The sequence below is a fragment of the Anomaloglossus baeobatrachus genome, chromosome 5 (genome assembly GCF_048569485.1).
Source record: "Anomaloglossus baeobatrachus isolate aAnoBae1 chromosome 5, aAnoBae1.hap1, whole genome shotgun sequence".
NCBI lineage: Eukaryota > Metazoa > Chordata > Amphibia > Anura > Aromobatidae > Anomaloglossus > Anomaloglossus baeobatrachus.
This window is the reverse complement of record NC_134357.1, coordinates 28783605-28796787: the sequence shown is the minus strand read 5'-3', so window position 1 is coordinate 28796787 and position 13183 is coordinate 28783605. Positions and strand designations below refer to the sequence as shown.

The following is a 13183-nucleotide window of genomic DNA, read 5'->3' as shown; positions in this document are numbered from 1 at the left end:
CCATGGGTGTATGCCGCTGGCACTATGTAGAAAGTCAGCCCCCCTCCTGTGTTAGTTCTCAAGCTCTGATCTTTCTGCCATGGAATGTGATTGGTTTTGAAGCTTCCATCTCTAAAATAGTCTCAGTCTCATCCGGTGTTCACAATCTTCCCTGCAGGTGATATGTTTGGAATCCCGGCAAGAAGCCTTGATGATATGGTCCAGAAACCCTATGGTTGTGGTGAACAGAATCTTGGTCGAATGGCCCCAATTCCATCGGTAATATCCTATCTGAATCACACAGGACAACTAACAGATCCGACCTACCAGAAAGCAAAGGGCTACCTGTCAGAAGGTGAATGTCATGCTTCTAAATTGTGGCTAAATTTTTTTTTTTTTTCATAAATTGTTGCAGATGTTCTAAATCTACCGGTATGTAATTTTTAGGATACTATCGTCAACTTTCTTTCCTCTCTGGCAGAGCTTACAAACTATTTCCGAGCTCTAGAGACGTTAACTCCATGTAAGTAACACTGTTGCTGAAAGTCAACTAGCACTGAATGGAAATGAAGCCTTGGGCCTAAGTTAAAGGGAATCTGTCAGCAGATTTTTTTTTTTTCTTTTTGCTACTCAATCTGTGGGCAGCTAGATATAGAAATCAACCCCTGATTCCAGTGATGGATCACTTATTGAGCTGCTTGCTGCGGTCTTTAAATAAAAAAAAAATCCATATTGTCTGAATGTTGTGCTGTGTAACACACACACACACACACACACACACACACACACACACACACACACTCTTACGACATTGTGTTTAATCTACAGACTGACTGTTGCCTGCTTGAAGATCTTAGAACAGGCCAAAAAACATATCTACGTCGATGAGAAACTGCAACAGCGAACCTTAATCTGGCTGGAGAACTCCCAAAGACTGGATAATGGCTGCTTTAAATCCCAGGGAAGATCCTTCACAGTTCAGGTTAGGATCTTTGGTGGATTGTATTTGGGGCAAGCAGGCATGAGACCCCCTTCAGCAAGGGGGTTAATTAACTATATAGATATTTATTTAATTTTTTTTTTTCTTTTTTTATACAGGACTCAGATTCGGACCCTGATCTCTACTTTACGGCTTACGTTGCAGTTACACTTCTTGAATCCGAATACAGTTTGGGGGTACGTGGTGTTATACTGAACTACTCAGTCATCCTGGAGTAGGTACTCAGCTGTCCAATGGGGTCATTGGAGCCCCTAGTCCCAGTCTGTCAAGATTGTTCATGACTGATATTAAGTGCCCATTTGACTTGGGTTCCCAGATTTTCCAGTAAAAGTCCCGTTTTTCACAAACTGAACAATAACACAAATCCCATATTAATTAGGGGTCCAACTAACCGCATGAGAAATTCATTGAACTTGGAGTATTGGGGGGGGGTCTACTCAGATGTTGTTGAAAAAAGATGCATGACCAACTGTGATCCGCGATTATCCGGATTGGTAACGGACAAGTCTGGATTCCGTAATTGCAGTTGCGTGCAGCCCTTTAACTTTGTCATTTTCTCTCATAAACAAAACTGCAAATAGCTGCACCAATATGTGCGTGTGATATAGATGTCATATCCACACATCATTCCCCCCCCCACCAAAACAAATCTCCAAATGAGACTAGTTTGAAATGTCAAGTGTGTGTGTGTGTGTGTGTGTGTTTTTTTGTTTTGAGGTTTTTAATGCAATGGCACTTGTTTGTATCACTTTCTAGACCACGCTGTTGACCGGTGCTTGGTTGCGTCACTTTCTAGACCATGCTGTTGACCGGTGCTTGTTTGCTTCACTTTCTAGACCACGCTGTTGACCGGTGCTATGGAATGTTTGAAAAACGCGTCCCAGAGCGAGCAGACTACCTACGACCAGTCAATCATGCTCTACGCCTTCACACTGGCACAGCTCCCAGAATACAGCGAGCCCCTGCTCCAGAGTCTGATGAAAAAGGCCAAAGAAGAAGGTAACATTGTTCAATCCCTGTATGAACGTTTCGATTGAACTTATTCTTTCGGTGTATTAAATATCATCTTAAATGCAGGCGGCACAATTTACTGGGAACGTGAAAACGCTCCCGCGAGGAAAGCGGTTCCATTCTTCTTGCCTCCGTACAGCTCACCCGAGGTGGAAACTACATCTTATATGTTGCTGAGCATGGCGGCTACCCCCAGCATTACTCAAGAACGTCTCACAAAGATGGCACAGATCTGCATGTGGCTTGTTCGCCACCAAAACTCGCATGGTGGATTCTACTCTACCTGGGTAATTATAAGAAATGATTGTGACTCTTTTTGGATCTCCGATGGAGTCGCATTACACCGCTAACCACTTTGTTCTCTCCTGTAGGACACAGCTGTGGCCATGCAGGCTATGGCTGAATTTGCCAAGCTCCTGTACGTTCCCAATTCTCAGCAAACTGTAGTGGTCCAGAAGGGCAATGGCAACGTGGCCACGTTCAATTTAAATAAAGACAACCGACTAGTGGTGCAGAGGGAGGCCCTGCCCGAGACCAATGGAGACTACGTCATGGATGTCAGTGGGAATGGCTGGTGCATGCTACAGGTGACTATGGACAAATGTGTATGGTGTAGGACATAAGGCAGTGGTGGCACTACAGAACAAAGATTATGAATTGCATGATGTTTGAGTATCCCAACCCCAAAGATCATGCGTTTGTTGCCCCCATTCCCCCCCCCCAACCCTCCTTCTTGCTACATGTGAGCAATTATAGCTTTGGTTTCACTGTAATGTTGAGCTGTAACACCGACCTTGATGGGTCCTTTGTTCTTTCAACTCTGGCATATATTGAGGGACAGCCACCAATTCCCCCTCTTATCGCAAAGCATACCTCAAAGTTCCAAGTTGCTTTTTTTTTTAAAATGTTTTCAAGACTTTAAAAAGACTCTTAATTGTCTTATTTTGTAGACTACAGTGAAGTATTATATCCCCGTGCCCAAAGAAAACTCTGCTTTCGCACTCTCCATATCAGCCATTGCGGATGATTGTACCAATGGCGTGGCTTACAGTTTTAACCTAAACTTCAAGCTCAGGTATGTTAATTAACGGCTGTTTAGGGCTAAAAATCCATGTGGATATGTCAGGTTCTAAATCACAATTAGTTTTTGCAAAAACTGCATAAACCTAAAATTTCCGTTTTGGAAACATTATAGATTACAGTGGAACCTTGCTTGACGAGGACAATCCGTTCTGGGACTGTGCTTGTTAACCAAGTTACTCATTAGGCAAAGCAAGATTTCCCATAGGAAATCATTACAATGCAGACGATTCATTCCACAACTTGTTAAATGTCCCATCCTGGTCCCCTATTCTTATTCCACACATGCGCAAACGCACACAAACTCACACACGCACATATAATATGCTCACCTTACATTCCATCACATCACCGGTCTGCTGGGACTTGCTGTTCTCTGGTACGGGGCTGGGCTGTGTATCGCGTTACCATAATGACGAGGGAGGAACTTCCTGGCCAGAACGCTGACGTCAAAGGCAGAGCCGCTTGAATTACGCACACGTGCGCACATAGCCTAAGTTCCTGCTTCGTTGCTATGGATGCCGATACACAGCCTGGAGTGGAGCGGTGAACTACAGGACCCAGGAGGCCGGCGATGAAATGAAAGGTACACATTGTTATATTATATGCTCACCATACCTTCCGTTCCTTCGCCGGCCTCCTGGGTCTTGTAGTTCGCCGCAAGGACGTCACGATGTACCCGGGAACTACAAGAACAATGAGGCTGTTGGTGGAACGGAAGGTAAAGTGATCATGATACTGTATGTGCGTGTGTTTGTGCGTACATGTTTGTGTGGACTGCAAGTGCGGGTCAGAGCGCGGTGGATGTACGGAACCGGAAGTGTGTGCAGTGAGTATTTCACTCGTACAGCAAAGCTTTCTCGTAAAGCGGGTTACAAATTTACAGAAAGCTTCGCTTGTTAAGAGAAATTCTCGTTAAGTGGGTTACGCGTTAAGCGAGGTACCACTGTACTTACAATCCAGACTTTGTTTAGGGGCAAATCTCACACGACTCTTGGGATAGAGGTTAGAAATGTATTTTTTATTTTCAGTTATAACGGAGCCCATAATGACTCTAACATGGCACTTATCAAGGCAAGATTGTTATCTGGTTACAGCGCCGACCTCGCTTCTCTTAACAAGGTTAGTAATGTCTGTTACCTAATCACAATCCTAGTTATTGATCTATATCCTCCATCCAAGGGCCTCGATAAAATCAAAGCGTACATCTGCCTCTAGAATCTTTAGACACTGGGCATAAACTATGCAGAGGTCAAAAGATACAGGTGCTCCCCTTTTCTACCAGGAAAGTTTTTAAAGGATTTTCCCTACAAACAAAACAAGTATACAGACATTACAACATGGGATCACAAAACATATATATTTGAGGGGAGACACTAGGGTTCTCTCGGTCTGACCGCTTTCAGGTTGTAATGTAATGTATGCACACGGGAAGAAATAACAGACTTAAATCAGTTATGAGCTTCCTTCCATGACGGAAGCCAAAGAAATTCTGCTCCTTTATTGTTCAACTTTTTATAGTTCTAGATAAGAAAAGGGTGTAGACAAAATATAGTCCAAGTATCGAAAGTCAGGCTCGGATAGGGTAGCAATTTGCATCATCTCTACTGGATTGGTTATTCCAAAGTTTGGGTGTTTTCAATCTCCTTAGCACCTTAGCGTTGTCCATGGTGCAGATGCCATCTTTGCGTTACATATGCTAGCATTTTGTATTAAGGAAAATCACTGAATATATTTGTGTTTTGTAGAAAACTAAAGCATTCATAAATATGTACAGTATGTTGGGCTAAATCAACTAAACTACGAATCTGGGTCTGTGAAATGGCTGCATTAAGTATCTCAGGTTACTCAATTCTCACCCTCAATATTTTAACACAGGGCGATTGTTGCCTCCCAGAATCAGCTTTGATGTACATACACTTCTTCTTTTTTTTTTTTTTTTTATAAGCAGACAACAAAATGGGTAAACACAGGTATCCAGCTGCAGTTGTGTATGCAAATAAAATGTCCAAATTTTTTAGTTTTTCGGAAGCTAACATATGTGACATTACAAACAACTCTTTAGCAGTTGATGACAAGCCATGGATCAGAATTTAATTTGGGATTGAGTGAAGGAAAGTGCAGCATGCCATCGGCCATGAACCTTTTTTTTTTTTTATTTTTTATATATAGAATATTTTTATATTTTATTTTTTCTGTGTATAATATAAAGTTTCACTGCCAATGGCATGCTCTTTCCCCTTTTTCCCTCCTTTTTAGCAACTAATGTGTTATTTGATTCCCATTTCTAATTTAAATTCAATAAAAATGTACGATTTGATAGATCTATTAATATATATCTAGCTATCGATCTAATAAAATATAATCTTGTATAATTAAAATATAATATATAATATATATATATATATATATATATATATATATATATATATATATATATATAATAATTTTTATTTAAATTGGAACTGGGAATTAACATATTGGTTGCCAACAGGGGAAGGAAGAAATTAACTAAAATCAAAATGCTAAAGTTGAAGGGTAATAGTTTTCCCTTGGTCCTATTTATCCCTTCCCTGCCCACATGACTGTTCTATTAATACACAGTATGTGGTCAAGAATTGACCAATGTAAATACACAGTAAAGCCAGAGTCACACTTGTGAGTGACTCGGCGAGTCTCACATCAGCATCACCCGGCACGATCATACACTCCTGACAGGAGCAGGTCGGCTGCATGTATCTCTATGCAGCTGACACACGTGTGCAGCTGTGCTGGGTGATGCCGATGCGAGACTCTCCAAATGACTCGCATGTGACTCCGGCCTAAATTTGGTTTCAGTTGAATTTCAAAATGAGTAACATCTATTTAATTTGGGTTACTGTTGCTTGAGAGAAGAGACCGGATAAATACTTGGGTGGCGAAAATCCTGGTGACTAGTTCCCTTTTGTGAGCTACAGCTACAATCAATGAGCCCTTATATACAGTATTCTATCTAGAATGCTGTATAAAAGAGCTCAGGCCGCTGTGTATAACATAAAAAAAAAAACACACTCTTCTAGGGGGCAGCCAGATCCAATTGGTGTCACTGCTTTTGGGTCCGATGCCTCCTTTCTGTTGTGATCATCCTTTCCCAGCCCCAGGTGGATGACTCGTCCTATGTCATCCACACAGAGGCCACCATTACACTCCTGTGCACTTCAGATCAAAGTATTGTACCCCATATAGGGGTCTAAAATGTCAATTTGCCAAACAGCCCACTTCAGTGCTCCAGAATAGCAGGAGCGTCATCTAATATATTGGAATAAGTGAGTGATGCTTCCACCAGTGATTGACAGATATTGGTTTTCTTTCTCTTCTTGCAGTTGGTGGCGGACAAAACAATTTCGAAGTTTGAGCAAAGCCCTAAAGAAGTAATCATGTACATAGAAAAAGTAAGTGAGATGGAGGGTTTTGTGATAAAACCATATTCTAGGAACTCAAATTTAGGATATAGCTATATAAAATTTTTAAATTTTTTTTTTTTTTTTTGCGCTAACGTGTTCCTCCAGTAATTTAGAATGTTAAATTGACATCTACAAAGATATTAGAGGGACACTCAGTTACAGGAGTGAGGTTCCTACACATCTAAGGAAATGAGTGGGAACATAAGTTCTTGTCCAGTCCAGCCATTATAATAAATGGGGTTTTCAAATAGTAACAGATTGGACAGATCCTGGCTGATCACTTTGTACACAAGCTGTTCTTTTTGGTGATTGGAGGATGTGGGGACCAATAGGAGGGACCGCATTCTGAGATCTTCATGGGTAATGTGACAGGTCTTAAGAGATGTGGTGGCTAGGTGCTAATGACTTGTCAGGGGTAGTGCGTTCCAGAAAATTGATGCAGCACAAGAGAAGTCTTTGGGTGGGATGGTTGGGTTATGGCAGATGTTAGTTTTAGAACAGATGCACAAGAGAGGACAGGTAAGGTGATGGTATATTGATGCAGAATTGTGGGAGAGAAGCTTTATTTCTTCATCGTCCCTTATGGGAGACCCAGACCATGGGTGTATAGCTTCTGCCTCCGGAGGACACACAAAGTACTACACTAAAAGTGTAGCTCCTCCCTCCGAGCATATACACTCCCTGGATGACAAATCCAACCAGTTCAATGCTTTGTGTTCAGGAGGTCACACACACATGCATCCTCTGATTTTTGATTTCAAAGATTTGGAAGAAAAGCGGGTCCATTCTGGACTCCCGGCATGTCCCTTCTCACCCCACTGTGTCGGCGGTGCTGTTAAGGTTGATTTTACAATTCTGGAGCCTTCACATGCCGCGCTCCTTCACCATCCCCTGGGGCTCTGGCTTGAAGTGGGAGCCATCACGGTTCTCACTGCTTTGCAGGAGACCGGTCTCCATCCGCAGCCCTTTTCAGGATCCTGCCGGACGGAGCGTTTAACCCCCCCCCAGGGACCTGGCACCTGCGTCTCACAAGCTAAGTACTGAGACGTTATTACCACAGACAGTGGTCTTTCCAGGGATCCCTTGTACTTTATATGTTGGGGAGAGTGTGTTATATGACTGTGTTAACATTTCCGGCCGGTTCTCCAGTTTTCACTGGAGAACCGCGCCGATGGTGCCTGCACGCTGGCCGCATGTTTAAATCTAGGCCCCGGCTTCGCCTGAGGCCTAGTTTCGATTCTCTACCCCTGCATGTCAGTCAGTGCAGAGGGACAGTGTGGCTCCGCCCAGCGGCTGTTCAGCACAGGGAACGGACACTCCTCACTGAGGAAGGATTCCCTCCCCTGTATACCTCATTTGCCCTCCGGATCTCGCTCTCAGAGTAGGCCCCGCCCCCTCTCCTCGCTCCGGCGCCATTTTCTCAGCGTTCTCAATGTCTGCATTAACCACATTGTGACAAATGGGGGCCTGGGCTGGGGGATCTGGAGGGCACAGAGATGTCTTATGTTAAACGGTCTGGCAAGCCACAAACTCCGGTTGTGCAGCTGCTTATATACTCTGTTTATTTACTCTGCTGGGGGTCATTCTGGACAGAGCCCCCACTTCTGCAGCATGTCTCACATCAGAGCAAGGCTGCAAGGCTGTACTTAATATGCACTGCATGTAGACTCGTACTGCCTGTACCGAGCACATAACCACATTGTGATGCTTGCTCTAACATGGTGGTCCCTCAGCCTGGAAGCTCATCAGTGGTCCCTCCAGCTGCTCCGGCTCCAGTGGCTGATCCCCCGGTTTGGGCAGAATCCCTCTCTCCAGGGGACAGCTGTCCCGGACACTGCTGAGCATGCATCAGCCCCCTTCTCAGGGCGCTTCTGCTGCTACGGCTCGCTCAGCAAAGCTCACAGAGGATTCCTCATCTGGTCTCAGTCCCCGTCCTCCTAAAATGGAGTCGCAGGGTCCCCTTTCCTTCCTCGTCCCGCAGCTCTGATTCACGAGCCGACTCGCAGGACGAGGAGGATGCTTTTACTAGGGGCTCGGACGCTACGTCATGTACATTGATCTGTCCGAAGGTGACGCAGATGCTAATGATTTTATTGCGTCCATTATATTTGTACTGGACCTCAATCCGCCTGTATCAGGGGAGCATCCCCCTCTGGCAGAAAGGCATTAGTATACCTTAAGAGAACAAGGAGTGTGTTCCTTAACCACTCCAGTTTTTCAGGCCACTGTGTCCAAGCCCAGAGCCTGTCCTGACAGACGCTTCCCAAAGCGTGGTTCTGATGACTGTTTCTCCCTTCCACCAGAGGTGGTCAAGGAGTGGGCTCATTCACCAAGGGTGGACCCTCCGGTGTCTAGACTTTCAGCCAGGACAGTTGTATCAGTGGCTGACGGCTCCTCTCTAAGGACCCCACTGTCCGCTAGGTTGTCCTTCTGGCCAAATCTATATATGAGGCAGCAGGGGCCTCGTTCTCCCCATCTTTTGCAGCAGTGCGGGCTCTCAAAGCCATCTCTGCTTCTCTGGAGGAGATGCATCCTCTCACCTAGGGACTTTATGCCCGAAGTGGTTGCCTTAACTGCTCAGACTTCAGTCTTTTCATCCTAGGCCATGTCTGCCATGCTGGAGACTGTCACCGCACTGCGGTGGCCTCGGCTACTTCCCTCGCTATCCGCAGGCTCCTGTGGCTTCGAGAGTGGAAGGCAGATGCTTCTTAAGAAGTTCCTTGCTGGGTTCCCTTTGCTGGGACCAGTCTATTCGGTGAACAACTGGATGAAATTATTACGGAAGTTTTTTGGCAGGAAGAGTACTTCCATGCCACAAACCCAGGAAACCTGTCCAGAGCAGGAACCAGATGAGGTTTCGTTCCTTTCGTTCCTCTAACTGGTCGTCCTCTAAGCCCTCGGCCTCGTCCACTAACTCAGCCAAGGTCCGTAAACCAACTGGCGCACGAAGACGCGTCCTCAGAAGTCCGCAGGAGCTGCGGCCACCAGGCAGCCTCCTCTTGATTATCTGGCCGCGCCAGCAACGTCCTTGGTCGGTGGCAGGCTCTCCCTCTTGGGCGACGTGTGGTTTCAACACGTCTTCGGTCAGTGGGTGTGGGTTACCATCTCCCACGGCTACAGAATGGAATTCTATCCAGCCCGCCAAACAGATTTTTTCTGTCAACTCCCCCCTGCTCTAAGGCCGCCGCCTTCTCACAGGCCGTGGTACTCTTGCAGGCCAATGGAGTAATTGTACCAGTTCCCGACTGGGAACGGTTCTGAGATTTCTACTCAAATCTCTTCCTAGTCCCCGAAAGGGACGGTGCTTTCCGACCTGGATCTCAAGCTTCTCAACAAGCATGTCAGGTGCGGCATTTTTGCATTGAATCTCTGTGATCAGTCAATGACCCAAGGAGATTTCTTAGCATCCATCGACATCAGAGATGTCTTTCTACTTGTGCCAACCGCAGTTGCTCACCAGCGTTGGCTACGTTTTGTAATCGGAGAGGAACATTTCCAATTCGTGGCTCTCCCCTTTGGGTTCGCCACGGCCCCTCGTGTATTCACAAGGTCATGACAGCAGTGGTTGCGGTTCTGCACCTCCAGGGGTTGGTAGTGATACCTTTCCTGGACGACCTTCTAGTAAGGCTTCATCCAGTGCAGACTGTCAGTGGAGTGTCTCGCTCACTCTCAGCGGAGTGTCTCGCTCACTCTCGCCACGCTTGCAAGTCCACTCTGACTCCGACCCAGGACCTTGCGTCCCTAGGGATGCGATTCGAGACTCTGCTGGCACTTGTGAAGCTGCCCTTAGTCAAACAGCAGTCCCTTCATCTGGCGGTTCGCTCTCTGCTGAGGCTCCGCCATCATTCCATCAGGTGCTGGGTCAGATGGTGGCGTCAATGGAAGCGGTTCCCTTTGCCAGTCCCATCTGCGTCCCCTGCAGCTGGACATTCTCCGCTGTTGGGACAAGCGGACCTCTTCCTTGCACAGGCTGGTGGCTCTGTCGCCACAGACCAGGAGCTCTCTTTAGTGGTGGCTTCGGCCCCTCTCTCTGAGGGACGCTCCTTTCTGGCCCCGTCCTGGGTGATTCTCACCACGGATGCCAGTCTATCCGGCTGGGGAGCAGTGTTTCTCCACCACCGAGCACAGGGCACTTGGACTCCATCCGAATCAGCCCTCTCAATCAATGTGCTGGAAATCAGGGCTGTACTCCTAACTCTCGTAGTTTTTCACCGCCTGTCGGTGGGCAAGCACATTCGAGTCCAGTCAGACAACGCGACAGCAGTTTCCTACTTCAATCACCAAGGCGGGACTCGCAGCCGCCTAGCAATGTTGGAAACTCAACGTATTCCTTCAGTGGACGGAGGACTCCAAGTCCACCATATCCGCAGTCCACATCCCAGGCGTTGAAAACTGGGAGGCAGATTATCTCAGCCGTCAAACCGTGGACAGCGGCGAGTGGGCCCTACATCCGGCAGTGTTCCGGTCAATCTGCCGCAGGCGGGGCACTCCGGAAGTGGATCTAATGGCATCCCGCCACAACAACAAGGTCCCGGTTTACGTGGCTCGCTCCCACGATCCTCAGGCCTTGGCAGCGGACGCGCTGGTTCAAGATTGGTTCCAGTTCCGTCTGGCCTACGTGTTTCCCCCCTAGCTCTCTTGCCCAGAGTCCTGCGCAAGATCAGAATGGAGGGCCATCGGGTCGTACTCATCGCCCCAGACTGGCCCAGGCGAGCTTGGTTCCCAGATCGCCTCCGTTTGTCCGTAGAGGTGCCGTGGCATCTCCCGGACCAGCCAGACCTTCTCTCACAGGGTCCGTTTTTCCGCCAGAATTCTGCGGCTCTCAGATTGACGGCGTGGCTCTTGAGCCCTGAATCCTTACGGCTTCAGGCATTCCTTCCGAGGTCATCTTCACTATGACTCAGGCTCGGAAGTCTTCCTCGGCCAGGATTTACCACAGCAAGAAGGCCTGCGGAGACACCATCACATGTTTCTCAACGCTGGCAGGAAACTAGCCAGGTCTTTCACCGGGAAGGAACAACCACGGGAAGGGCAGTCTCCAGTCAAGGAGACAAGCTATGCCAAACATGGTATCCATCCACAGACAGCCGTTTCGGGGTATTTGCCCCTCATCAGTGTGGAGTAGGAATCTGGCTAGTGGGATATTGCCTAGTAAAAGACTATGTGAGCAAGGATGGTTGACCTTAGGGAGATCAACATCCACCACTGCGGAGACACCATCACGTGTTTCTCAACGCAGTGATTCTAGAGCAATGCCCCCTGGGAAATATTCAAAGCAAGAAGGCCTGCGGAGACACCATCACATGTTTCTCAACGCTGGCAGGAAACTAGCCAGGTCTTTCACCGGGAAGGAACAACCACGGGAAGGGCAGTCTCCAGTCAAGGAGACAACCTATGCCAAACATGGTATCCATCCACAGACAGCCGTTTCGGGGTATTTGCCCCTCATCAGTGTGGAGTAGGAATCTGGCTAGTGGGACATTGCCTAGTAAAAGACTATGTGAGCAAGGATGGTTGACCTTAGGGAGATCAACATCCACCACTGCGGAGACACCATCACGTGTTTCTCAACGCAGTGATTCTAGAGCAATGCCCCCTGGGAAATATTCAAAGCAAGAAGGCCTGCGGAGACACCATCACATGTTTCTCAACGCTGGCAGGAAACTAGCCAGGTCTTTCACCGGGAAGGAACAACCACGGGAAGGGCAGTCTCCAGTCAAGGAGACAACCTATGCCAAACATGGTATCCATCCACAGACAGCCGTTTCGGGGTATTTGCCCCTCATCAGTGTGGAGTAGGAATATTTCCCAGGGGGCATTGCTCTAGAATCACTGCGTTGAGAAACACGTGATGGTGTCTCCGCAGTGGTGGATGTTGATCTCCCTAAGGTCAACCATCCTTGCTCACATAGTCTTTTACTAGGCAATGTCCCACTAGCCAGATTCCTACTCCACACTGATGAGGGGCAAATACCCCGAAACGGCTGTCTGTGGATGGATACCATGTTCGGCATAGGTTGTCTCCTTGACTGGAGACTGCCCTTCCCGTGGTTGTTCCTTCCCGGTGAAAGACCTGGCTAGTTTCCTGCCAGCGTTGAGAAACATGTGATGGTGTCTCCGCAGGCCTTCTTGCTTTGAATATTTCCCAGGGGGCATTGCTCTAGAATCACTGCGTTGAGAAACACGTGATGGTGTCTCCGCAGTGGTGGATGTTGATCTCCCTAAGGTCAACCATCCTTGCTCACATAGTCTTTTACTAGGCAATGTCCCACTAGCCAGATTCCTACTCCACACTGATGAGGGGCAAATACCCCGAAACGGCTGTCTGTGGATGGATACCATGTTTGGCATAGGTTGTCTCCTTGACTGGAGACTGCCCTTCCCGTGGTTGTTCCTTCCCAGTGAAAGACCTGGCTAGTTTCCTGCCAGCGTTGAGAAACATGTGATGGTGTCTCCGCAGGCCTTCTTGCTTTGAATATTTCCCAGGGGGCATTGCTCTAGAATCACTGCGTTGAGAAACACGTGATGGTGTCTCCGCAGTGGTGGATGTTGATCTCCCTAAGGTCAACCATCCTTGCTCACATAGGATTTACCACAGGACTTGGAGAATTTTCCTGTCCTGGTGTCGTTCTTCCGGCCATGCCCCTTGGCCGTTTTTCCTTGCCGACCA

General features: G+C 47.4%; 1 protein-coding gene across 1 annotated transcript in view; it reads left to right on the top strand.

Annotated features, from left to right (window-relative positions):
• The window catches only part of LOC142310729 (ovostatin-like), a 67306-nt gene that overhangs the window by 51041 nt on the left and 3082 nt on the right, over nt 1–13183 (top strand). Inside the window, exons 24-33 of the mRNA XM_075348355.1 lie at nt 158–334; nt 427–502; nt 808–961; nt 1078–1155; nt 1816–1978; nt 2057–2277; nt 2362–2577; nt 2941–3065; nt 4102–4192; nt 6433–6501. Of these exons, the coding sequence (XP_075204470.1) occupies nt 158–334; nt 427–502; nt 808–961; nt 1078–1155; nt 1816–1978; nt 2057–2277; nt 2362–2577; nt 2941–3065; nt 4102–4192; nt 6433–6501 (1370 nt within the window). The remainder of the gene's footprint in view (nt 1–157; nt 335–426; nt 503–807; nt 962–1077; nt 1156–1815; nt 1979–2056; nt 2278–2361; nt 2578–2940; nt 3066–4101; nt 4193–6432; nt 6502–13183) is intronic.